Source organism: Pteropus medius, unplaced genomic scaffold (assembly GCF_902729225.1).
Source record: "Pteropus medius unplaced genomic scaffold, Ma_sr-lr_union100, whole genome shotgun sequence".
Classification (NCBI taxonomy): domain Eukaryota; kingdom Metazoa; phylum Chordata; class Mammalia; order Chiroptera; family Pteropodidae; genus Pteropus; species Pteropus medius.
This window is the reverse complement of record NW_024351543.1, coordinates 10,033,680-10,058,717: the sequence shown is the minus strand read 5'-3', so window position 1 is coordinate 10,058,717 and position 25,038 is coordinate 10,033,680. Positions and strand designations below refer to the sequence as shown.

Genomic DNA, 25,038 nt, shown 5'->3' with positions numbered 1-25,038 from the left:
ATATAATTATGTTGGACAAAGTAGAATTAGCATCTCCAAGTGTCCATTTGTCAGATCAGAATAATCAAACCTTATACTTAACCAAAATTCTATAGTCAGGCAATTCTTAAATGCGATTTTCTAATTCTTGCTCACTTGAAGATAAGGCTAGATAAATGGGATTCTGATCCAATGAGTACTAAAAACAGATACAGAAAAGCTGATTATTTCATATCATTTCTGATGGTGAACTTGCGTATTGGTTTGTTCGGAGATATTCACACTGCTCACAGAGCGAGTTTGTGCTAACTGCTCTGGCACAGATTCTAACTCAAGTTTGCATGCCCGATCTACCATGTGCAGTGAAATGACTAAATTTTTTCACTATTTTCTTTAATCTAACTGCTGTGAAGCACCATTTTATTTTTTTCTTAGTGGAAGACTGTCCTTAAACAAAAACTCAGACACTGATATTGTATGGCATTCTTGGCTATACACTGGTTGTTTTACAATATAGTGTATATGTTATATTATAATTTAATCAAAGTATACAGCCACTTTCTAATTAGAGAACTCACAGTTCCTTCGGAATTCATCTTTAGGACCTCAGGTATCTGTTATGGTAATCTAGGCAAAAGATTATGTTGGTTTGTGGTGTAACAGTGGAGAAAGACATAAGCGTTGTGGTTTAAGAGCTAATGGAGTCAGAGAGAGTTCAAACGGAGGGTGCTACAGGAGAGTTATGGCTGAAGCTATCCTTTCTGGTTGGGGGAGCCATTCAACTAGCCAGAGAACAGAGGATGGGTAATTTTGGAGGGAGATGATGAGGTTTGTTTTGAGCACGTTGAGTTTGAGGTGCCAGTAGGGCATGTAAGTGCCACAGGCGAGTAGAGGTACGGGTTTGGAGCTCAAGTAGAGAGGGGAATGCAGATGTGAAGTTCATTGGTATCAATACTGATTTGAATTAAAACCAAGAGAGCGAATGAGATCACTCAGGGAGCGCCAAGGCAATGAGAAGAAAGAGGACAGGGACAGCATTGGAGGGATACTACGTTTAAATTGGCATCTTTGAAACTTTGTGCCAGGAGCCCTAAAGCTTTTATCAAGGTGTCTGAAGAAGAAACGTGAAAGTCAAGTGGATTTGCCATGTGAGAATACACCCAGGAAATCAGAAAGGACCTGGAGAAAAAATACTTTTAAGGATGCTCTCCAGGAAAGCAGAATGAGGGGTGAGAATAAACATAAGGGAGGGAAGGCATCGACCTTACAGTTCAACTCTAATATTTGGACAAATGGAGGAGATTAAGAGTATAAGTTACCTCAAGTGGCAGATGATCAAATTCACTCTCTGTCACTTTAGAATGACCCCTACACCTCAGTATGATTTTTAAACCCAGTAATGAAGACACCCTGTGGGGATGCTTCAGGAAGAATCAGAAATGATTCCAGATCCTTTGCTCTAGTACTGGAAATGAAATACATCACTGCTCAGGTTCAAACAGTTGTGTCCACCCCCTCCCGACCCCCACAATGCAATTACTATTCATTTATTCCAAAGGTCAAAAGATAATATTTAGATTTTGGAGATTAAAAAAACATCTGTGGGGAGGTAAAGTTGTGAGGAAAGGGCTAACAGCTAATGTGAAGTCTTAGCCCCAACTCAGGGACATCCGGGGATATGATGTTGGATTTATTTTATGCAACTCTGCTCTCTGGAATACAAAAGTTAAGATAAATGTGCATTGTTAACTGGTAAGATTGTACTTGGTTGTCAGAATCACTCATTGTGAAGCCTTGACCGGTGACCTATAGCTACACAGGGAGGGCTGTGGTGTGGCACGTACTCCCAGACGAGCCACGTGACAAACATGTTATAAAAGATAGTTAAGGAATGGATGTGGCAGCTTCCCTGTGGTAAAGCAGTCCATGTCCACTTCAAGTTCGTCTCCTGCAGCCTAACATGCCCAGTGCAGTGGAGAGTTCTGGAAGCTACATTTATGTCATTGCAACTTCTGTTTGGTTGTATGCTACACTGCTAGCTTCACATCCTTCATGAAATAAATTGGTAAATAGGGGGGAACTTATTGAGTCTCATGAGTCTTCATTAATGCCAAATCTGGGACCGAATGGTGTTGAGTCAGTGGTTACATAGCATGCTCATGTAAATAAAAATGCTCTTTGTCTTTTTTGTTGGCTCAAGTTCAGATAAGAATTTCAAAGTGAAATTAGTACTAGAAAGTGAGATTGGTACTTAAAAGCTAGATTTGACTTAGATAAATTGAAGTTCCACATTCTGTTGACAGGTTAAACCTCCTCAAATATAATTGTATCTTTAACTCCTTGGTCAAAAGTTCTTCATCGTAAAAATTTTAAACACTTGGTCCTGACATTCACAGACATTTTTAGTGCAAGACAAATATTTAATCCTAGTGGAATGGATTCTGTATGTGCCTTAAAACATATTTTTTCATTCAACAAATAAATACAAAGAATATGCTTTACGCCAGGCTCTATTCTGAGTGCTGGGAATAGCAGTAAACTGAATATACTTTTGATAATTTGGGGTCTCCTGTTTTAATGAAAATCTCCAAGCCCTCCACATGCTTCGGATATCAAGCCCCTCCTCCATACTGCTTTCCCAGACTTTTCGGCACCCCCCACCCGCCCCGACCCTCCTTGCCTTGAAATCCTGCGAATTCACTTGTCACAGCTACTAGCAGTGTCTGTTGTGTTACTTTATAATCTAATGCTCTCAAAGCCCAGATCTTTAATTAGACTGTAAACACAGAGCAGCCTTCTAGTACCTGGTAAAGCAGGATTCATAGAATGCAGGGGTTAGCAACCATGGCCCGTGGCCAAATCCAGCCACCACCTCTTCTTGGATAGCCAGTGAGCTTAGAATAGGTTTTACACTTCGAAGTGTTTGGGGAAAAATTCAAAAGAAGAATAAAATTCTGACATGTGAATATTATATAAAATCCAAACTTTAGTGTCTCTAAATCAAGTTGTGTTGGAACACTGCCATGCATATTTATTCTATATTGCCTATGGCTGCTTTTGTGCTACCATGGCAGAATTGTGTAGCAGCAGCAGAGACCACACGGGCTGCAAAGCCTAAACTATTTACTGCCTGACCTTTTGCAGAAAAAGTTTCGTCAGCGCCTGATAATAGAAAGTTTATCATAAACACTCGTGAAGTGGAAGTGAGCATGCATGACCTCAACTTCACAGCAGAAAAAGGTGACAAAAGGTTTTATAAATACATTTTAAACTGGTCAAGATTAAGTTAAACCAGACTGTTAAGTTCACGTCATTGCAATAAGTATATACTAGGCACCTATTGTGTGCTCGCTAAAAAGCAAATTAAAGTTGTTGCCCAGGCTCTTCCTATTGAATTTGAGTTTCTAATTTTCCTAAGGACTTGAGCCATACACCAGTGTATCTCTGGGTTTTTATTGAGTTCTTAGATAATGTCTGTAAATTTTAAAACTTAAACAAGGAGAGCATTGTAGACACCTGAGTTCCTCATAACCATTTTCTGAACCTATGTATTTAGAATCAATCGATTGCTCTCACCAGAGGTCTTGGAATGGGCTTCTGAGGTTTTTTGGATCCTAATTTTTTCATTGCATTATAGTATTTATTCTGTTCTTCTGTCAAAAAAATGTCTTGGCCACCTAAGTATATGACAAAGATGAGAGCTAATTATTAACAGATTTCTGGAAACAACTTCTGAATTGTCAGAGGTAGTTTTAAAGTTATATTGCACTTCTATCAACAATTCCTACAATTCCAATGAGAAGCAAAAGAGGCTGGACTTTAGGGGAGAGCTGAAAGGAAACAGGGTTTAAATTAAGGAATAAGGGGAAAATCTTACTTTTATCACTTATGTTTCATTTTTTATATTATAAACAAAAACTCTTTGCAAACATCTACATAATCTTTACAAAAACTGAATATATTTCAGGTTGCATAGATCAAACCATACTCTAACAAAAATTTAAACAAAAAATTGAACAAAGTAGCAATTAAAATTCTCCTAAATAAATGAATGTGTATTCACTATAAATAAAATTTCATAAAACCTGTCCAGAGCCTTTCTCGGAAAATAGAAAAATGAATTAGGATTTTTATTTCTGGAAATTTGGCAGGAGATAAACTATCTAGAAATGATGGATGAAACAGAATTCTTTTAAAATGTATAGCTGAACTTGTACAAAAGTAAAGAAAATCTCCAGGGTCTGAAAAATCAAGTGAGAACAAAAAGAGCAGGAAATTAGCCCTAAAGCCATGGTTGGCCTAAGAACATTTGTTAATCTCTGAAAAAACTAGAATGTTGGGCTTTAAACCACAAGAGGTCATGGGAAAAAAAGCGGCGGGCTTGTGCCAAGATCCCTGCGTGAATCTGGACTCTCCGAGTGCTGCCAACAAAAAAGTGAAGAAGAAAACAGAATCTGTCTGTTGGCAGTGAAAGACAACTAGGAAATTGTCTCAGCCTGTACCAGGGGGAAAAACCCTGTCTACCCTGATAATTTGTGAATCCAGGTCTGTCTTGATGAGGGTACAGGGTTTAAATTTACACCACCAGTATGGACCAAAAATATACAGACCTAGGACAGTCTTTTCAAAAAAATGGTGCTGGGGAAACTGGATATCCACATGCAAAAGAATGAAGGTGAATCCATATATAAAAATCATCTATAAAATCATATATAAAAACCCAATATGGATCAAAGACATAACTGTAAAGTCTAAAACAACAAAATGCTTAGAAGAAAACCTAAGACAAGAGCTTCATGACACTGGATTTAGCAATGATTTCTTGGATATGACACCAAAGGCAGAAGAGAAATAGACAAAATGGACTTCATAAAAATTTAGTGCATCATTAAAGGACACTTTACATATCTTGTTTACATATCTTGGCCACCGTGAATAATGCTGCAATGAACATAGGGGTATATATCTTTACAAATAATGTTTTCAAATTTGAGGGGTAGATACCCAGAACAAGGATTGCTGGGTCATATGGTAGCTCTGTTCTTAACTTTTTGAGATACCTCCATACTATTTACCAATTTACATTCCTTCGATGGATGACTGGATAAAGAAGATGCTGTACACACATACAATGGAATACTACTCAGCCATAAGAAAAGATGAAATACTGATATTTGCAACAACATGGATGGACCTTGAGAATATCATGCTAAGTGAAATAGTCAAGAACCATATGATTTCACTCATATGTGGGATATAAAACAGAAAACAACAAATGAACAAACAAGATAAATAAACAAACAAAAAACTCATAGACACAGATAATAAAATGGTGGTTACCAGATGAAAAGGGAGGTGGGGAGAGGGAAGGTAGAAGAGGGTAAAGGGGGTCAGATATATAGTGATAGAAGGAGACTTAACTTTGAGTGGTGAACACACAATGCAGTATACAGATGATGTATTATAGAACTGTACACTTGAAACATATATGATCTTATAAACCAATGTCATCCAATAAATTAAATAATATTTTTTTTAAAAGAAAAAGAATTACTGTATCAAAAGACACTATCAACAGAGTAACAGGGTAACCCACAGAATGGGAAAAATATTTGCAAATCATATAAGGGATTAATATTCAGAACACATAGAGAACACCTAAAAGTTAACAAAAAGACAAACAACTGGATTCAAAAATGGGCAAAGGACTGGAATATACATTTCTCCAAAGAAGATATACAGTTGGCCAATAAGCACATGAAAAAATGTTCAACGCCACTAATCATGAGGAAATTGCAAGTCAAAACCAAAATGAGATATTACCTCACACCCATTAGGATAGCTATTATTAAAAACAAAACAAAACGTCCCCACACCCAGCTGCCTCGACCAGGATGGCTGGGAGACTTGCTGCCTTCTTCAAGAATGTCTGGGCCAAGGAGCCAGTGGTGGTTGCATTGGTCACCATCAGGGGCCTCGCTATAATTCTGCCCTCCATCAGCCCCTACTCTAAGTACACTACCACGATCAACAGATCATACCCTATAACTACTCAGTGCCCTCCGAGATGATGGCAACATGCCCGATGTGCCCAGCTACTCCCAGGACCCCCAGGGCTCAAGCTTGGAGAGGCTAAAGAAACCGTGAGCACCTCCATGGACAGAGAAGAAGCTCCCTCCCCTGTGGCCCACAATAAAAATGTAAACACTATCCACACCGCTCCCCCTTCCCCGCAAAAAAAAAAAACAAACAAACCAGAAAACAAGTATTTCCGAGATCATAGAGAAATCAGAACCTTTGTACACTGTTGGTGGGAATGTAAAATGGTACAGCCTCTGTGGAAAACAGTACGGTGGATCCTCAAAACATTAAAAATATTATTACCATGTGATCCAGCAATTTCACTTCTGGGTATAGATCCAAAATAATTGAGATCTCAAAAAGATAGCTGCACCACCATGTTCACAGCAGCTTTATTCGCTACAGCTAAAATGTGGAAGCAACCCAGGTATCCACTGACAGATGAACAGATGAGCAAAATGTGGTATATCATAAAATAGAATATTATTCAGTCTTATAAAGAAAGGAAATTCTGCAATATGCTACAACATGGGTGAGCCTTGAGGACATTATACTAAATGAAATAAGCCAGTCACAAAAAAGATAAATAGTATATGATTCCACTGATACGAGATACTTAGAGGACTCAAATCATAGAGACAGAAAGTAGAGGGGCGGTTGCCAGGGATTCGGGGGAAGAAAAATGGAAATTATTGTTTAATGAATATTGAGTTTCAGTTTCATAAGATGAAAAGAGTTATGGAGACAGATAGTGAGAATGGTTGTGCAACATTATGAATGTATTTAATACAGCTGAACTGTACCCTAACAATGGTTAAGATGGTAAATTTTGTGTTATGTGTAGTGTAAAAAACAGATTGAAAAAAAAAAGTAGAGCCCTAGAAGTTAAACAAGTTGTTTCAGGGTGCCCGGCAGACAAGTGTGTTTAGGAATCATATGCATTATGATAGTATTAATACTATTATTCTGAGACTCTCCTATGTGTGTGTTGTGAGTTAAAGAAAATAGTAATTATGGACAATCTTAATGCTATTATGTCCTATGCCCATAAGAACCAGGGTTCTCAGTGTGGAAAAGAGGAGATAACAGATGTATTAGGTTAGAGGCAAACCTCATAGTCTTGAATTTGAACCATCAGTATTCATATTCGCACATATATTTTTCCTAGTAGTCCTAAATTTGAAGTATCTCTGTCCACTGAAAAAGCCTCGAAGCAATGACAATGAGCATTCCAGACTGTGGTCTTGGAACACCATCTCATGTAACAAAACTAGCACTCCTTAGAGAGATGGCTGATTTCGGATCTGGGGCAGGAAGGATCTGACATAGGCCTGAAACAGCTCACCATTCCAGAGAGCAAGGAAGCTGTCAAATGGGAGGATCTTACTTGAATACCGATTTGAAAAGAAACAAACTTTAATACCAATTAATCAATCAATAACTAAATGAATAAATATTTTAAGAAAACGAAAGACTGGAGTAAATTTGAACATGGACTCGGTATCTGACAAAGGAAAAGAATTCATATTAAACTTTATAAGTGTAATAATAGAATTGTAGTTATGCTTAAAAACAGATATATTCTCAAATATTTGTGGATGAAATGATATGATGCCTGTGATTTGCTCTATAAAAAAAATCCAGTGTCAGGACTGGGTGAGAGCATAGATGACATAAAGATGTTCTTAAATCGATAAGTGCTTTGATAGGTGACGGGTATTTTGGGTTCGTTTTAGTCTACTCTTGTGCATGTTTGAAATTTCCTATAATGAAAAGTAAAACAAAGCAAAACTGCTACAGACTGATCAAAACAGTGATCTCTAATGTAAGCTGAAATCTAAAATCACAAGGCCTGACATCCAAATTACAGGTATTGATTGCAATCAGGCTGCATATTACAGAGGTGACTCCGCATAGCACACTCTCAAGTGACAGCAGCAATACAGTTGTGTAAGGACAATGGCTGACTCCCCCAGTAGAACCCTAGGAAGGCTCACCAGTAACAAGATACAGTTTGGACGGTTTAAAAGAGCTCAACGGGAAAATTAAAAAGAGCTACAAAAAAATGTCAGGAAAACCAAAGGTGAATATTTAGTTACCTGGTTTTAGAACTAAGAAATGCCTTTAGTTAATAAATGCAAGAGAAGTCAAAAAAGGAAACATTTGAGAGTTTGATTCCATAAAAATGCTAAATGTCTGTAAGTCAGAAACATCATTATGGAAACACCGGAAGCAAGTCACAAATTGACCTTACTACATAAAAACATACGAAAAAGATGACAATCTCAATTTTAAAAAGTGACAAAGACTTTCATCCTGTGAAACCATGTGTAACCTCACAAACGATCAAATAAATGAATATAAAACAATGAAATAACACTTTTACCCATCAAGTTAGAAAAGATTTTTTAAAATATAAAAATAAACAGAATGCTGAGAAAAGAACAAAGAGGCATTTTCATATCTTGCAAAAGAAGGGTCCCCAGCACAATATTTCTGAAAGGTAATTTGACAATATATCTTTAAAGCCTTGAATTCTAAGAACTTATCCTGAGGAAATAACCAGAGATACACAGAGAGAATTTCAAGAACATTTGTGATAGTTTTAGAAGAAAAAGAAATTTAAAAATGACCTAAATGTCCAGAAAAGGGGGAGAATAATTAAGATAAATTATGATCTATCCATAATATGGAATGTAATTCAGCCCTGAAAATTCTTACAACAAAGATGATTTCATGACATATGGGCTCATAACTAATATGAAGGAAGAGAAGCTAGAAAATTAAAAATATCATGCAATCTCAATTGTGTAAAATGATATACATATTTAGTTTGAAAGTAACTGGAAGGGATTGTACCAAAATGATGAGGCTTAATTCCAAATGGTTATCATTTGGTTGTCATTTTATGGGTGATTTAAATTTTCTTTTTATCTTCCTTTATTTTCCACATTTACTATGGATAATAGAATCAGAAAAATAAACATCTGTTTACTTCAATGCATGGGGAAAAAATCTCCCTAAAAACATCTGCCTCTTCCCCAACCATATTCTTTCCAAGTAAGGTGAATAAATTTGCTAAGACTTGGGTGTTGGGAGCCAGGACACAAGTTTGCTGAAAGAAGAGAGTTTGCTCTTTTTATCCTGGATAACAAAGTACATTTGAAAGGTTATTAAAATATAACTATAGTTTCATAAATACTAATCCTAGTAGTTGCTTTTTTACTAGGGTTCGATAATGTCCTTTGCATAAGAGGGTAAAATGGAGAGAAAAAACAATGATTTAATAAAATCCAGCTGTTTTCAGTCCCTTTGCAGCCACATCTTCAATTATCTTCTCCAGGTGGTTCCCTCTTTGTTCTAATGCAGATGATAAAGGCTGCTTTGCACAACAATCTAGACCAGAATTATGTTTCAACCTAGAGCTTTGGAGAAGAGAGGTAAAATACCAAATTGGGAGAACCCCGATACTTATCTTTTTCTGCTGTTGGTTGAAGTTATCGATAATAACACCAATAAAGAGATTCAGAGTGAAGAATGAGCCAAAGATAATAAAAACTACGAAGTAAAGGTACATGTATTTGTTCCTCTCAAAAACTGGCTGGTCTTCCTTCTAAGAATTTTTTAAATGAGAGAAGAGAACAATTACTGGACAAAAATATATGACATAGTAACTGCCTTATCTAGAAGACCACATGTACCTCAGCAGCAGCAGCATTGACTCCTCAGCCTCCTCCAGACAGTGTGGTGCCCACAGGGATCCCCTCTTTCAGTTTCCCCAACCCCTGTGGGGTACCATGCAGTGGGGAGGGAGTGTGGCAGAAGAATTAGGCTTTTTTTCTTTTAGGCAATAGAGAATCATTGAAGGTTGCAAGAGAGGGGAGTGGCGTGATCACATGTGTCTCTGAAAAGATCTCGAGGATTTCTATATGGATGCATAATTGGAGAGAGCCAGACTGCAGGTGAGGCCACCAAAGGAGGGGCATGTTCACCTCAGGCAGAGGCGACTGACTACCAACACTCGATGAATGAAGACATCTGTCACACAGAGCCCAGGTGTATTTAGTCTGTGCTTGTGTCCTATCACTCTTGAATCCTTGGTGCCTAGTATACCTTGTGACATGTAGCATACATTGAATTAATATATGAATGAATGAATGAATGAATGAATGAATGAATGAATGAATAATCAAGCTCCAGAATAAACACAAATGGACTACAACCAAGCTCCCCCAGCTCAAGGTGTGACCAAAAGCATTAGAGTCTGAGTAGCATAATTGGGCAGAGAGGTCTCTCGAATCTTTTTGAATTCTCCATGTGATCTGGACATGGGATTGGTAGGCATGGGCTTGCCATAGTGGACTTCATAGCAAGAAATGGGAATGTAATGCTGGGCCAGGGACTATGTGGAGGATAGGGCAGAGAGCTAGTATTTGAGGCCAAGAGTTGTTGAGAAGGGAGAAAGGCCCATGGTTTAATCAGCTGTAACTTCAGTATTTGAGACCGGCAGTATGCTCTGTGACTACACAGATAAGGGCCATCATGCTAGAAGCTAGCACACACAAGCTAGACCTGGGACTGACTTCAAACAGGGAGCTGTTACTAAGGGCGTGGCTTGGCATCCGAGGCTCCACTCCTCTCTGATTGGAGGTCTGGAGGACAAGGAACCAGACAGGATAGGGTGAGAGGGACAGACCCTTTCGGGGCATCACCTGGAGGCCAGGGCCAACATCAGGACAGGCACCCCTCCACATACCTCTAACCAGCATGTGAATGATATGTAGAAACACATACATGTAAATCACACACCTATTCTATCATACATCTGCATAAGATTTCCTCCTTACCCCCCAAATCCACCTTAAGACAGATGGATGTCCAAGGTAAAGTAGGGTGAAAGTCATATACTCAGACAAAAAAAATAGCATATTAATATTTTAAAATATTTTCTTTGTTATAAATTGCCTCTACTGCTATTAGAACACTACTCACACTACCTCTACTGCTACTACCAACTCCCATGTATGAAACACCTGCTATGTGCCAGGCATCCGCTCTGAAGACCCTCAAACAGAACATAAACATGTGTGATGATCGGAAAAAATAAACAATGCTGGTTCCATTCCTGATTCAACCATTTGCTCACACTATAGCTTTGGGCAACACTCTTCCTTTCTATTCCTCAATCTTCTGACTGGGAAATAGAAATGACTGAGTATTCTAACTTTGGGAATCCATGACCACTTTTATTTAACTAGAATGTAACAGGTGATGATCACCAAAAACCCCATTAGTCTCTTGGGAGCCTGGAGCCATGGAAAGGTCTCTCTTGTTCAGACCTAGTTCAATCGTAAGGTTTTCCCACAGCCAAGAGGAATTATTCTTTGAAAAATGGCTTCTGCCTACCCACCCATTTGGAGAAAAGGTGAGAGAGAAAAATCAAGGCATCCTGTGATTTTGTTGTTGATTCTGGCTCCATCTCCCCCGTGAGTGGTTTCTCTTTGGTCACTATGGACAAAAAGGACTGGACTTTGGAGCATCCTAAGGTGTAATACTAATGGGAGGATGAATAAGAGCCCTTTTATCCCTATTTCATAGTATTTGTCCTAAGGAAAACAAAGCAAAGAATGCTGGCCACTGGAAATGCAAAGCAGGAGGCTGGCTGTACATGTAGTTCCTGATTTGACCTAGCACCTTAGAACATGGTGACTCAAGCTCACCTCGTTGGAATCAACAGCTGCATACATAATATCCATCCAGCCCTTAAACGTCGCCTGCAACAAAAGCAGAGAAATATGAACACAATTATAGACTTGCCACCAACAGACAGGTGCCATGCAAAAGCAAGCAAGGCCAGTGCGCAGATGTAAGATGACGTCCCACCCTTCCAGGACAGAATGTCCAAATAAAAGAATAGTAGAAGGGAATTCAAGGATGGATGTCTTGGGGTTTTTTCCTTCTTCATTTGCACAAGATAAAAAGTTAAAAAACAAAATAAATTTCTTAAAAATTGCTAGAGAAGCTATGGACCAACGGCTAGAAAGAGCCTGGTTAAGGCTCTCTCCTGATGCTATTCTGTCTGTAGTCTGTCCAAGACCTGCCAACTGCAGCTTGACCTGGGACTGACTCCCAACAGGGAACTGTTACTGAGAGTGTGGCTTGGCATCTGAGGCTCCACTCCTCTCTGATTAGAGCTCTGGAGGACAAGGTACCCGACAAAATAGGGTGAGAGGGACAGACCCTTTCGGGGTATCACTTGAGGCTGAGGCTCAGTACATGATAAAGTTGGAGATGCTCAGTGGGGAGCAATTCCAGAGAGCACTGGCTCCCACAAAAGGAACTAGAATTTGGTTCTATTCTCACTATATTTTTATAGCTGAGAAAGAATTTATGTCTCTCCTCGGAGTGGAAAGCATGCCAACAGCACTTACCACCTGCAGCAGGGCGAGGTAAGCCATTCCCACGTTGTCAAAGTTGACTTTCAGGTTGACCCAGGTGAAATTTCTACTTTCGCACTGACTTAGGTTTGCAACAAGGTTGGGATCTATGACCAAGCTCGAGTTCTCTGTTACATTAGTGCACCTTCCAAACTTTCCAGAAAACAAGTTTACTCCCAGGATACAAAATATGAGCCAGAAAATGAGGCAGACAAGCAAAACATTCAGAATGGCAGGTATGGCACCAATGAGAGCATTAACTACCACCTTAAGGAAACAAAGCAGAAGAGAAACATAATAGATGTGTGAGACTCACCAAGCTCTTGATCCTCCCAGGACAGGCCCGATGTGTGGGGCTGGATCTGTCAGAGCTCCGTCTTTCCTCTCCACCCTACCCAGCACCCTATGACAAGTCCTGCTCTCAGCTCCACAGGTAATGGGTCCTTTCTGTCACTATTGAGGATCACTCGAGAAGTGTCCTCTAATGATGGCATTAGAGACTTATGAGACACCCACCCTAGGACTGAAGGGAAGCCAAAACCCATCTTGGCTGACACAGAAGCTCTTTTAGGATGGAGACGATATTGTAGACTTTTCTCCATCTCTCAAATTCTAGAAAGGAGTCCGGGAAGAGCTGGGCAATTTAAGGGAAGCCCAGCCCAGGGAGAAAAGCTCCGCCATCCTCTGCTAGCCGACCTTCCTGCCAGCCACCCAAAGAATGTACCTTCATTCCTTCAAACTGGGACAGTGCCCGCAGGGGCCTCAGTGCCCGTAGAGTCCGGAGGGACTTCAAGACCTTTAAGTCGATGAGATTGAGCACAGACACCTGGTGGGAATAGAAGTCACAGGTAGCATACCTGACCGGGTGCCCAGAGAAGCCAGTGGAGGTTGAGAGGCAAAGTGGATTATCCAGACACAGAAACCAGCAAGGCCTTCCCGGAAGGGGGAGGACAGGTGGAAAGGCCCTTGTGCCCCTTGTCTGACAAAGCTACAGTCCATGTAGGGGAGAATGATGCGTTATATATCGCAAGAAACTGTTGTGAATTAAAAATTAAAAAAAGACATGTCAATGATATGTGTGGGGTCCTAAACTGGATACTGAATTGGGGTGGGGGAAGGGGAAGATGGTGGTAGGTGGGTAGAGAGAATTAGCCATTAAGGACTTTGTTGTGACAACTGACAAAATTTGAAAATGGATGTGGGTTCTAGTTTTGGATCAGGTTAAATTTCCTAACTTTGGTAATTGTACTGTGACTGTGTGAGGCCATATCCTTGTTCTTAGGAAATAAAATGTTAAAGGGTAAAGGACATCATGCCTGCAACTTAGTTTCGAGCAGTTGAGAAAAAAAAAGAAAGAGAAAACAACAAAGCAGATGGGGTGAAATGTTAATAATTGGTAAATCTGGGGAAAGAGTACAAAGCGGTTCTTTACAGTATTTCTTGCAACATTTCTGCAATTTTGAAATGATGTCAAAATACAAGTTTATGAAGAAATAATAAATTATTTGTTCGCTAATATTTCCCCTCAGTCAAATACCTCCTGTTTGGAAAATTAAATTAAATTTTTTTTCTCCCAATACACTTCTTTCTAATAGGACAGGACTGAGGACTGGAAAGCTCTATAAATACTTTAAATTAAAACTTAACGAATTTGCTGAGCTGAAGTTGAAGACAACTCTTTGCAGATCTGCAGCCGTTCTTACTGATTAAGCAGAGCCTCCCGAGGTGCAGCTCTGAAGGGTTGCTGCTCAGCAGAGCAGGAAGCGAATTATGACGCTCCTGATGATGTCAAAGTTCACTAACATCTAAAAACAGACCCCGCTAACCTGCCAACCTCATTGCAGTAGTAAAATATCTGCAAACTGAGAGATATGAGTGAGTTAATATAAAAGAGGAACCAGATTTTAAAATCCGTAATCAATTTCTTAAAAAAACAAACAAACAAACAAAAAACCATCAATTCAAAATGGCTTTATTTATAGTGGTTTTTTAAAAATAGGCTTTTGTTTGTTCTTTGGTTCATAATAGCATTGCCTGTTGGGACAGCAGCTTTTCCACAAATACTTCTACCTTGTTTGTAGCCAGAGGGTAAAGGATGGCAAAGCTGAGCAGCTCTTTGGCTTTCCCGAATAATCGTCGTTGGTGGGGAAGAAGTGTGCCTCGATGGACACTGTACACCTTTTCACCTGGAACCTCACCCCTAGTCTCTGTTCCATCAAATTGGGAGGCATCGATGACACGTGCAGGCACGAAAACACCCACATTCTTTCTCACTCTGTAGCATTCTGCAGCGTAGGAAGTCTGCTAGCTTATCTTACTTTTTTTCTACCTAACTGGTATTCATCACTCTGCACTATGTTTTGGAGATTCATCATGTTGATATTTATTCTTACCGTTTGGTCCTTTTAACTGCTGTGGAATATTACAGAATATAAATATTCATATTTTATAGATCCATCCCCCTTCGTGAATATCTAAGTTATTTCCATTTCTTTGCTATTATGAACAACGAACTGGACAGATGTGTACATTTTTCCTGGGTATACACACGAGAGTTTTCCTTAGATGGGTAACTAGAAGTGGTATTTTTGGACTGCAAATTGGACTCACTTATAATATTACTTAATAGGGAACCACTTTCCCCAAAATGACTGTTACCAATTAAATTGTTAACCATGATTAGAGATTCCATTTTTCTATACCCTTCTCAATATCAGATATTATCCAACTTTAAGATTTTTGTCAATCTGGCAAACAAAAAGTTTTTCATTTTAATATGCACTTCTGTGCTAACGGGTGATATAAGGTATGTTTTTCAAACATTTACTAGCAACTCAAGTTCTTTCTGTGAATTGCCTGTTTGCACCCTTCTCCCATTCATACATTGGGTTGTCTTTTCCCTGTTGATCTGCAGGGAGTTTTTATATACCGTGGATAATTATTATCAGTTATATATATGGCAAATGCTGTCTCCAGACTGTCTTTAACTAATTATGTTATTACTGAATAGAAAAATCGAAGTTTTACATTTTGATATAGTTGAATTCATATATAGTTTTCCTAGTTGCATTTGCATATTCTATTCCAAAATTATAAAGATCATTTTATATAATCTTAACAAGCAACATAAAAGGATTATTCACAGAATTCTCTCATTTAATTTGCACAGTAAAGCTCTGAATTAAGCGGCATTATATATGTCACCTACCACATTACAGACAAGGAAACCTGAAGCTCAGAAGGTCAGGAACTTGTTTCAGGTGGACGTGGGATTCATACCTTGGTCTGTATGAAACTAAGGCTAATAACAGTAATAGTGGGCCACACTTATCGAATGCTTTCCCTGGGATTTATGAAGATACATGTTTATAAGACTTTTTCTTTTCTTGTTCTACTCATTTTTGTTCTACTCATTTTGTTATCAAGGTTATACTTGTCTCATTAAATAAGTCTGTAAGCCTCCCCTCTTTTTCTATTCTTTGTAACAACATGAATAGGTAGGGGTCAACTGCTTATCTTAGTTCAGGCCGTATTAACAGAATACCTTTGCCTGAATGGCTTATAAATATCAGAAATTTATTTCTCACAGTCTGGAGGCTGGGAAATCCAAGATCAAGTCACCAGCAGAGTCAGTGTCTGATTGAGGGCCAACTTCTTGGTTCATAGACAGCTGTCTTCTTGCTTTATCTTCTTCATATGGCAAGAAGGGGTGAGGAAGCTCTGTAGGGTCTCTTTTATAAGATCACTAATCCCATTCTTGAGGGCTCTGCCCGCATACCCTAACCACCTCCCCAAATACCAACACTTTGAAGATTAGCTTTCAGCGTATGAATTTTGGAGAGAGGAGACACAAACATTCAGTTTATAGCACTGCTCCTTGGAAGTTTGGCAAAACTTGTCTGTAAAACCATCTGGTCCTGGTGCCTTTTTTCAACAGTGTGGTACTGGACTACTGTTTTGATATTTTAAATGGTTATAGTCAGATTTGTTTCCCACTTTGTGTCTGGTCAAATTGGGACAATTTCTAGTCCACACTCATTTTTATCCAAGTGAAATGTCAAAACCTTAAGCGCTTTGCCTAAGGTGTCACAGAAAGAGAGCAGACAAAGTTGCTTTAGGACCAGTCTTCTAAGTTTAGGCCAGTAAACTCCAGGTCCCTAGAATGGAGATAAAATAATCTGTCCACCATCTTAGGGATTCTTCACTAAAATTTGATAAGATAATGGGTGCAGAGTGATTTGTGCTCTGGAAAACGACAGGGATCCACGTGACAAACACGTAGGTGCTCTTGTCGGAGCTCCTATGGCATTGAGTCCTTTCTAAAATGCCTGAACCACATGACCTACTTGTGTCCACCAACAAAATTATGGTTTGCCAGTGGGGTGAGCCAGCCACATGACTTAGGCTTAAGCATCGTCATAACTACCTCTTTAAATTGGGTGGACAAAAATCTAATTAGCTCATGATAGAAAGGATGTAGATGTTAACATCAAGGGCTTTGGAGTGAGACTTACTAGGTTCAAGTCTTCACCTTCACTACTTCTAGCTGAGCAATCTTGAATATGTTTCTTAGCCTCTCTATGAGTTAGTTTCCTCCTATCTATATGGGAAAAATAATAGTATCCCTACCACTCAGAGTAGCTGTGATAACTAAAAGAGAGAAAGCATAATCCTCTGAGCTTCAGGTTTCCTTGTCTATAATTTGGTAGGTGACACATAACTCTGCTTAACTTGGAACACTGTCGTGCAGATTAAATGAAGGAATGTATGTGAATAATCCTTTTATGTTGCTTGGCAATCAAGATGGAGACCAGCCTAGTCTGTTGGCTGCTGACCTGCTTTGAGAAGTCATGAAAAGCGTATGATAGATGAGACTCAGGAAAGGCAGGACTGCTGACAGATAGATGACAATTACTTACAAATACTATGAAGAAAATATTTTGGAGAGGCACACAGGAAAAGCAGCTCCTACATGATTTCTTCCCTCATTTCCACCCTCTCCCCTGCTTGCATGGGACACAGAGATGGTAAACTTACAATCACGATGATGAAATCGAGCCAGCACCAGGCGCTGGTGAAATACTTCCAAAATCCAAAGGCCACCCATTTCAGACCCATCTCCATGATAAAAATGAATGTGAAAATATTGTCAGTACAATTAAGTAATGCTTGGATATTGGGTTGTTTGTGAAGGTTAACATCTTCGAACACCTAAAACGATAAAGCATAGCCATAGGCCAGGTTGAATATTTATGCAGAACTTCTTGCTGACTTTACTTATTATTTTTCTTCCTTATTTGAATAAACTAGTATCTCTCTTGGTGATAAAGTTTTGCTCATAAGGTAGTAAAGACTGATTTTTTTCCAGTGGAATCAATTCCTTAAGTAAAGGTGAAAGAAGAAAAATCCTATTTCTAGACTTCCAGAGCTACTATGTTTTCAGGCTATCATCACTGGCCCCTGGAATATAAAAACATCTTCCTAAGAATCATCGCTCCATTTCCTGGTCTTCTTAATCTTTTCAACTCTTGTCAACAATAGTTTGCCAACTTTTCTAGAACTACTCAGTGGCATATACCATCACTAAGGTACCTAAGAGGTACCTTACTACCTTATGTACCTCTTAGGTACCTTAGTGATGGTATATGCCACTGAGTAGTTCTGGAAAAGTTGGGTACCTCTTAGGTACCTTAGTGGCCCTATTTTGTGGCTCTCCAGTGCTTATAACATCAAGTCCAAACACCCTAGTCTACATTCTAGATCCTGCCCACTCTGAGGTACCTTATGTACCTCTTAGGTACATAAGCCTCACTACCTTATGTACCTCTTAGGTACCTTAGTGATGGTATATGCCACTGAGCAGTTCTAGAAAAGTTGGGTACCTCTTAGGTACCTTAGTGGCCCTATTCTGTGGCTCTCCAGTGCTTATAACATCAAGTACAAACATCCTAGTCTACATTCTAGATCCTGCCCACTCTGAGGCCCATCATCTTCTACCACGAACAGCCTTATCCATTTACTCCAGTGTTTCCTACAGATTTTGTATGTGTACCATGACACAAAAGTTTGGGCAGCTCTGAGCTAGAGCTCCCAGTGTAAATTATTTCAAATATTAAACATTCATTAAGTGCGACTACAAAAACAAGATATCCTAGCTTTTTCATGCTACATATGAACATTTCCTTCATGCAAAGTGTATGTGTGATTTTTCAGGATCTAAATAACTAGGGTACATGCTGTCCTTTTGGCCTTTACAGAGTTACTGAGGATGAAAGAAAGGACTAAATGACTTGGCACTTAACCCACCAAGACATTTGAACAAACACTGAAGGCAAGAAAGAAATCAGCCTTGTTGCTGGGGACTAAGGGAGTCTCACAGCCCCCTGGTTCTAGGCCAAAAGAATGCAAAAGAGTAAAAGCCTCACTTCCAACTTCCAAATGGGCTTTTGGCAGGAGAAGGCCCTCCATCTCTGCCTCTGTCCCACTGGCTCCTCATCAGTCCTTAAATCTCAGATTAGCTGATATTTTCTATAGGAAATTGTCCTTCTTCCATCAAGACTGGGTTAGCTGCTATCCTACATGGCCCCCATGTCACCCACTGGTTCTCTAAGTGTATCACTATGGCTCTGGTCTAAAATTGCCAGGACTCCATCTGTCTTTTCTACTAGACTCAAGCTTCTGGAAGTCAGACACTTGCCCGTGTGCTTGTCTCTTAAGGAGAAACAAACCTGAATGGCTTCGGAAGCTCATTTTCTCATTTTGGAAGCTTAGCAACAAGCTGGCTCAGCAGGTCTGAGTTGGCTTAGTGGAAGAGCAAGCTGATATTAGCAACTGTGCTTTGGAGGCTCCCACATTATAATGAGGCCATTTGCTGCTCCAGGAAGCTCCTATAATTACATAGTTTCCTAGAGCAGAGCTTCTCAAACTCTGATGAGACCCAAATCACCTAGATTCAGATTCAGCAGGTCTGGGATGGGCCCAAGATTCTGCATTTTTAACCAGCTTCCAGGTGATACTAAGGCTGCTTGTCCATGCACCACATACAGAGTGGTAAGGGACTAGATGTTTCTTTTCTCTGTCTCACTACAAATATGGATAGTGAAACAGGGCTTGGGTCCCTCTCCTGGAACCCTCTGCATCGTATGTTCAGTCTTGCTCTGCCCAGCCTACACTTGCCTCATCTGGAGGTGGATGAGAACTAGGAGGATTGTGTGCCCTCTGCTATTTCTCTGATTGTAAGTTTTCCCACATGGTGCCATGAGGCATTTGTCTGTGGCCCGTGACAATGCCAATGCTTTCCCACTGACTAGCACAGGGCTTGGTAGATGACAGTCACCATTTGTGGTGTAAATGTTAGAACCCTACCGCTTGAATAAGAGTAGATGGCCAGCAAGAATGTAATCATTCAAAGACTACCGAGAACCAAAGGATTAACAATATAAATTAATCAAGGACATGCTCTGGGATAGTTTTAGAGAAATGTGCTTTTTTTTCTTTGAGGAATAATTTACATTTCAGTAAATAGATAAATGAGGACGTCTGTTGGTCACATGTGTTCCTCACCTTTCACCTAGGGATCACACAGGTGTAAAGCACTAACCAGAAAGACGAAGTAAGACATTTCCTTGTCCCTTCTATTTGCTAGCAACTTATTGTGAAATATTCTGTGACTCTAAATCAATAAGGAGGAACCCGGGGCTCCATTCACTTGATATAACAAATAATAAGAAAATTTAGTTCTATATTATCGCCATTTTAAATGGGGGAAGGTGGGGAAAGAGAGACAGACAGACAGATGACAGACAGATAGACATGTAGGTGATAAGAGAGAAGATACTATTGCCCAAGGGCGAGGTGAAGAGGGGGCATGAAAGACCAAAAGGCAAGGAGAGAGGGCAAGAAAGAGTTTATGACTATATCGCTAGGTAGGTTGACAGATTCAGTCCAAACCCCAGTGAGACATACCACACCCGGATTTGGAAGGATCTGTCATGCATATAATGCAGTATCTCTTTGTCTCTCCTCTCAAGGGATCCTGAGTGATGAAAGGCAACTTTTTATATCCTAATCTGGTCCCTATAGCCTTCTCCTCCTATCATTTTACCTTTTAGAAAGCAGAATTATGGTCTTCAGGAAAAGAGAGGGTAGGAGCACTGCTGTCTGGAGGAGGAAACAGGTAGGATACAGTGAAAATGTCTAGAAATCCTCCAAGAATAATGGAAAAAGTTGCAGTCAAAGGCAAGACTCCAACAGCCACTTAGGAGTGCTGGTTTGGTTTATGCTTCCCCAAAGGTAAAGCACTTTTGGCTTGGGGATTTCGCACTTGGAGCATGACTCCAGAAGTTCTTATGCAAAGTCTCACCCCTCTTAGGGGGACCTGGCAAAGATGCCACTTCTGCCTATTTGCCCCATGTTCATAGCCCCGTGAGGGGTGAAGTCAGAGTGCAACAACCCCAGCTGCTTTGCTCTCTAATGTCCCCACAAGACATGATAATTTACCAGTGCCCCACTGCTCAGCAGAATCACAAAGATAATAAAGCTCTCAAACCAGCTGTGTTTCACTATTTGGTAGCAGGTTTTCCGCAGTTTCCACCAAATGATCCAGGGGGACTTTCTCTTGTTCACAGTACAGCATGGGAAGCAGCAACCCAGGCCTGCAAGGAATGAGCATCGCATTAAGTGTCTGTATCAATAGTGTCTGTAGTAAACTGCCTTAAAAGCCCAACTCTTCACCCCTCCCCGTACGCATGCCCCTTGCCATGTGACTTTGCAATTCCTCCCACTAAAGAGGTGGAGTCTTTTTCCAACTCCCTGAATCTGGGCTCAGCCATGTGACTTGATTTGGCCAATAGAGCAGAGTAGAAGTCACAATGTGCCACTCTGAGCCTAGGCCCTGAGAGGCCTTGCATGTTACCACGTGCTCTCCTGCGCCCTCTCCATTAAAAAAGATGTATTCAGGTCAGCCCATTGGTTCCATGGGAAGAGGACAGACATGTTGCACAGAGCCAAGTTGCACAGTTAAGCCCAAGCTAGCTCAACTGTCTCCCAGTCAATACCATTCACTTGAACAAAGCCAGCCAAGATCAGCAGAGACAACAACCAGCCTAGATAAGATGAACCATGCAGACACATGTTTATTATTGTATGCTACTGAGGTTTTGTAGTTGCTTGTTACGCAGCAATGTTTTTGGCAATAGTAAATAGTGTCCTAAGGACTGCAAAGAATGAGCATGGGTTTTGTCAACCACCCAAACCATACAGGAAAGAATGTGATCAACTGTCAAGATGTTTATAAAGAGCTAAGCATTTGGTCTCAACACACACAAGGCTTCAGCATGAATCGCATCACCCTCTTCAACTTCTCTCCTCCTCACCTCCTCCCATTCTGTGGTTGCTTACTTCATGGTGATCACAACATTCCACTCCTTTTCTCATTATCTTCCTAGAGCCACTGTGAGGTCACCTCACTCTGCCCCTCACCTCCCTCTCTCTTTCAGAACATTAATAAATTAATTTTCCTAAAAATCTGTTTCTTTTATTGCACTCTTCTTTTCTTCTAGAAACCCCACTTTCTTCTCCATATGCACTGCTGACATCCTGTACGCACCTCAAGGACCGGTCTAAATGTAAGTCAAGAGAAGGGTAATTTATCCCTAGCCTGACCTCTGACTCCATGGGCAGCTTTAGGGCTGTCAAACAACCTGGAATGAGTTTAAAATCCATTCTTTCTGAGTGCAGTCTAGTCTCAAACTTATGAATAAATTAAAAATTTTTTAGATTTATTTATTCATTTGTTAAGTTACTTATTTATGTATTTATCAGCATTTGTTGAGCCCATTATCTGGGCCAGGTTCTATTCTCACACAAGCGATATAATATTGATTAAGTCACTACCTTTGTTTTTAAAAACCTCATGGGGAAGACAGACATGAATAAATTTCCCATAATGAATACAGAAAATAATGAAAGCACATAAGAAAGAACCACTATATCCACTCAAGGAATCAGGAAATGCTACATTTATTGATTGCTTATTATGTGCCAGACACTCTTCTAAGTGACTTACGCTCATTCATTTCGTACCCCAAATGACCCTTTGCAGCAGGAATTATTATTATACTTATTTTAAAAACAAGATACGGATTGGCTAAGGAAATCGAGCAAGCTACAAGCTAGTAATGAGAGGCCAGAATTTGAGCTCAGGCAGTCTGGCTCCAGAGATGAAGTTCTTAACTACAGTGCTACCCTGCTTCTAGAGAAGACTCTTGAGGGATGAATTGAAGGCCTGGCAGGAGCTCTAGTCAACCCTAAACTTATAGTCAAGTTCTCTTGGTATGTGACCTTGATTATATCCTGACAATTGATGTACTGGGAACTATACAAAGTGGCAGATTTATTGGCCTGTGGGCTTTCTAGGAAAGTTTCCTGGAAATTTCTACCTTGGTTGTTGGTCTGTGTAAGTTGAGCCTACCTGAATCAAGAATGTCCTGAAATTCCCCCACCTGGACCTGAAAATGGCCCCAAGAATCTATGCTTCTGTTTCTAGTAGAAGTAGAAAGAAGGCATCTATCAAAACCACAGAGCTTTAAAGAATAGCAGAATCTCATCCAAACATTCTGTGAACTGGATGCAGGAATATTGCCACTTACCTTTGGGCAAACATCTCTCTGGCTCCTTCTGGGGAACCATTTCAGGTACCCGCCTAAAGGGATCTTGCAGATCGATGGTGCTACATTCTGAGAATACACTGATAGCATCAGACTTCTGCACATCAGAACAAAGGAAAGGAAGAATCACTGACCAACACCCTCTCTCACCATGGGTGTACCTATACCTCACTCTGTGACCTTTGAGGTATTAAGCTAACTAGGCAAAGGCTCGTAAGTATGAGGAGCATTAAGAAAGCGTCCCTCTTGTTGGTCCCTTTCTAAATACTCTGACCAGCCCTGACTTCAGGGGAGAATTCTCCAATTGTTCTCCCCATGTGAAGACACAGTATCTCAACATTTTCCTCCCTACCAATTATACCCCTGATCAGCTGCCTAACTCCAACTAGGGAATCAGGTGATGAGGAGAAAAGCTACCTTACTGAGATTAGACTTTTCAGCTATCCCGACTCCTAAAATAATAGGCCTACGCCAGTAGTTCTTATTCATTTTGCCCTCCAGGAAATATGTTGGCATATGTAGAGACATTTTTGATTTTCACAACTGAGTAATGCTACTGGCGTCTAGTGAGTAGAGGCCAAAGATGCTGCTAAAAATCCTACAGTACACAGTACAGCCCACCACAACAAAGAATTATCCCGCCCCAATTGTCATAGTGGAGAGGCTGAGAAACCCTGGCCTAGACCTTTGCTTAAGATGTGATTTCAGAAGTTTCACTGCACTAATATTGATATTTTTCTGGGAACACTCTGGGAAAATTACCTTTCGGGGATTCTGTACTGACAGATAAGCATCGTCTTCTGAGAACACATCAATTTCCACATTCTGAACTCTTGGGCTGCTGGACTTGGCTTCCTGATGGAGCTCATGGGCCTGATACAGAGAAGCTCAGAATAGAATTAATATTCCCTGGACATCTCACTTGAGACAAAATGAGTTTGAATTATATTTGGTTTTGTTTGTCAAGAAAATTGTGACATTATTTCTTTTCTTTTTACTTTTTAAAACTGCTTCTAGAGAAACTCACATAAAATGAATCTGGGGAAATTACTATAGGAAACAGATAACAAAATTTACTCAGAGGTCATGTAATCAAAATAATATGGTTCTAGGACAAAATTCACCAAAGAATTTAGAGGTAAGACTTACTGTGTCTTTTCAATTCAATGGCTAAATATTAAATTATTTAATAAATGGTAAAGGTATAATTAGCTTTCTCTGTAAAATTAATACAATGCCAGAATATAGTACAAATAAAAACTGTAATTTAGATATATAAATAGATGAGTAAAATTGTTAAAAAAAAATTTGGAAAATATTTTTTTCATCCTTTTCTGTTTAGCAAAACAGAAAACCAAAAGGCATAAGAAAAATATGAAATGACATCACTACATAAAAATAAAAAATAAATTTTATCTGATGACTTACAGGAATATCCAAAAAGGATGTGTGACGTCACACTTTAGTGAGGGTTTTATCTGAAAATCTATGTGAAGATTCCTGCAAATCTGATACCGTAAGGTCACAATGTAAGAATATTTCTCCCTTTCAATATATGCAATAACACACAACAATACAATAATAAACACACACACACACACACACACACACACACACACACACACACCCCTATAGGTAAATATATATACTTATGATGAGCAGAAACAGAAATATAAAGTAGCAACAAGCACACAGAAGTTAATGATGACCAAAAGCACCTATGTGAGGAAGGGAATCACAGCTATGTCCAGGGCTTAAAACGTTGGACTGAGTTGAATTTCTGCAGGTGGCACTTAGTAAGAAGAGAGAGAGAGAGAGGGGGGGGGGGGGGGGGGGGGGGGGGGGGGGGGGGGGGGGGGGGGGGGGGGGGGGGG

The 25,038-nt window shown here is 39.9% G+C and overlaps 1 protein-coding gene and 1 pseudogene across 1 annotated transcript in view; one reads left to right on the top strand and one right to left on the bottom strand.

The window, feature by feature from the left end:
- The window catches only part of SCN11A (sodium voltage-gated channel alpha subunit 11), a 117,821-nt gene that overhangs the window by 4,600 nt on the left and 88,183 nt on the right, over positions 1-25,038 (bottom strand). The window contains exons 19-27 of the mRNA XM_039843271.1: positions 23,927-24,037; positions 23,147-23,261; positions 20,997-21,151; positions 17,535-17,708; positions 13,222-13,323; positions 12,492-12,764; positions 11,781-11,834; positions 9,532-9,673; positions 3,556-3,656 (exon numbers count right to left, since the gene is read on the bottom strand). Coding sequence (XP_039699205.1) covers positions 3,556-3,656; positions 9,532-9,673; positions 11,781-11,834; positions 12,492-12,764; positions 13,222-13,323; positions 17,535-17,708; positions 20,997-21,151; positions 23,147-23,261; positions 23,927-24,037 — 1,227 coding nt within the window. The remainder of the gene's footprint in view (positions 1-3,555; positions 3,657-9,531; positions 9,674-11,780; positions 11,835-12,491; positions 12,765-13,221; positions 13,324-17,534; positions 17,709-20,996; positions 21,152-23,146; positions 23,262-23,926; positions 24,038-25,038) is intronic.
- Positions 5,874-6,126, top strand: LOC120586615 (NADH dehydrogenase [ubiquinone] 1 alpha subcomplex subunit 3-like; annotated as a pseudogene).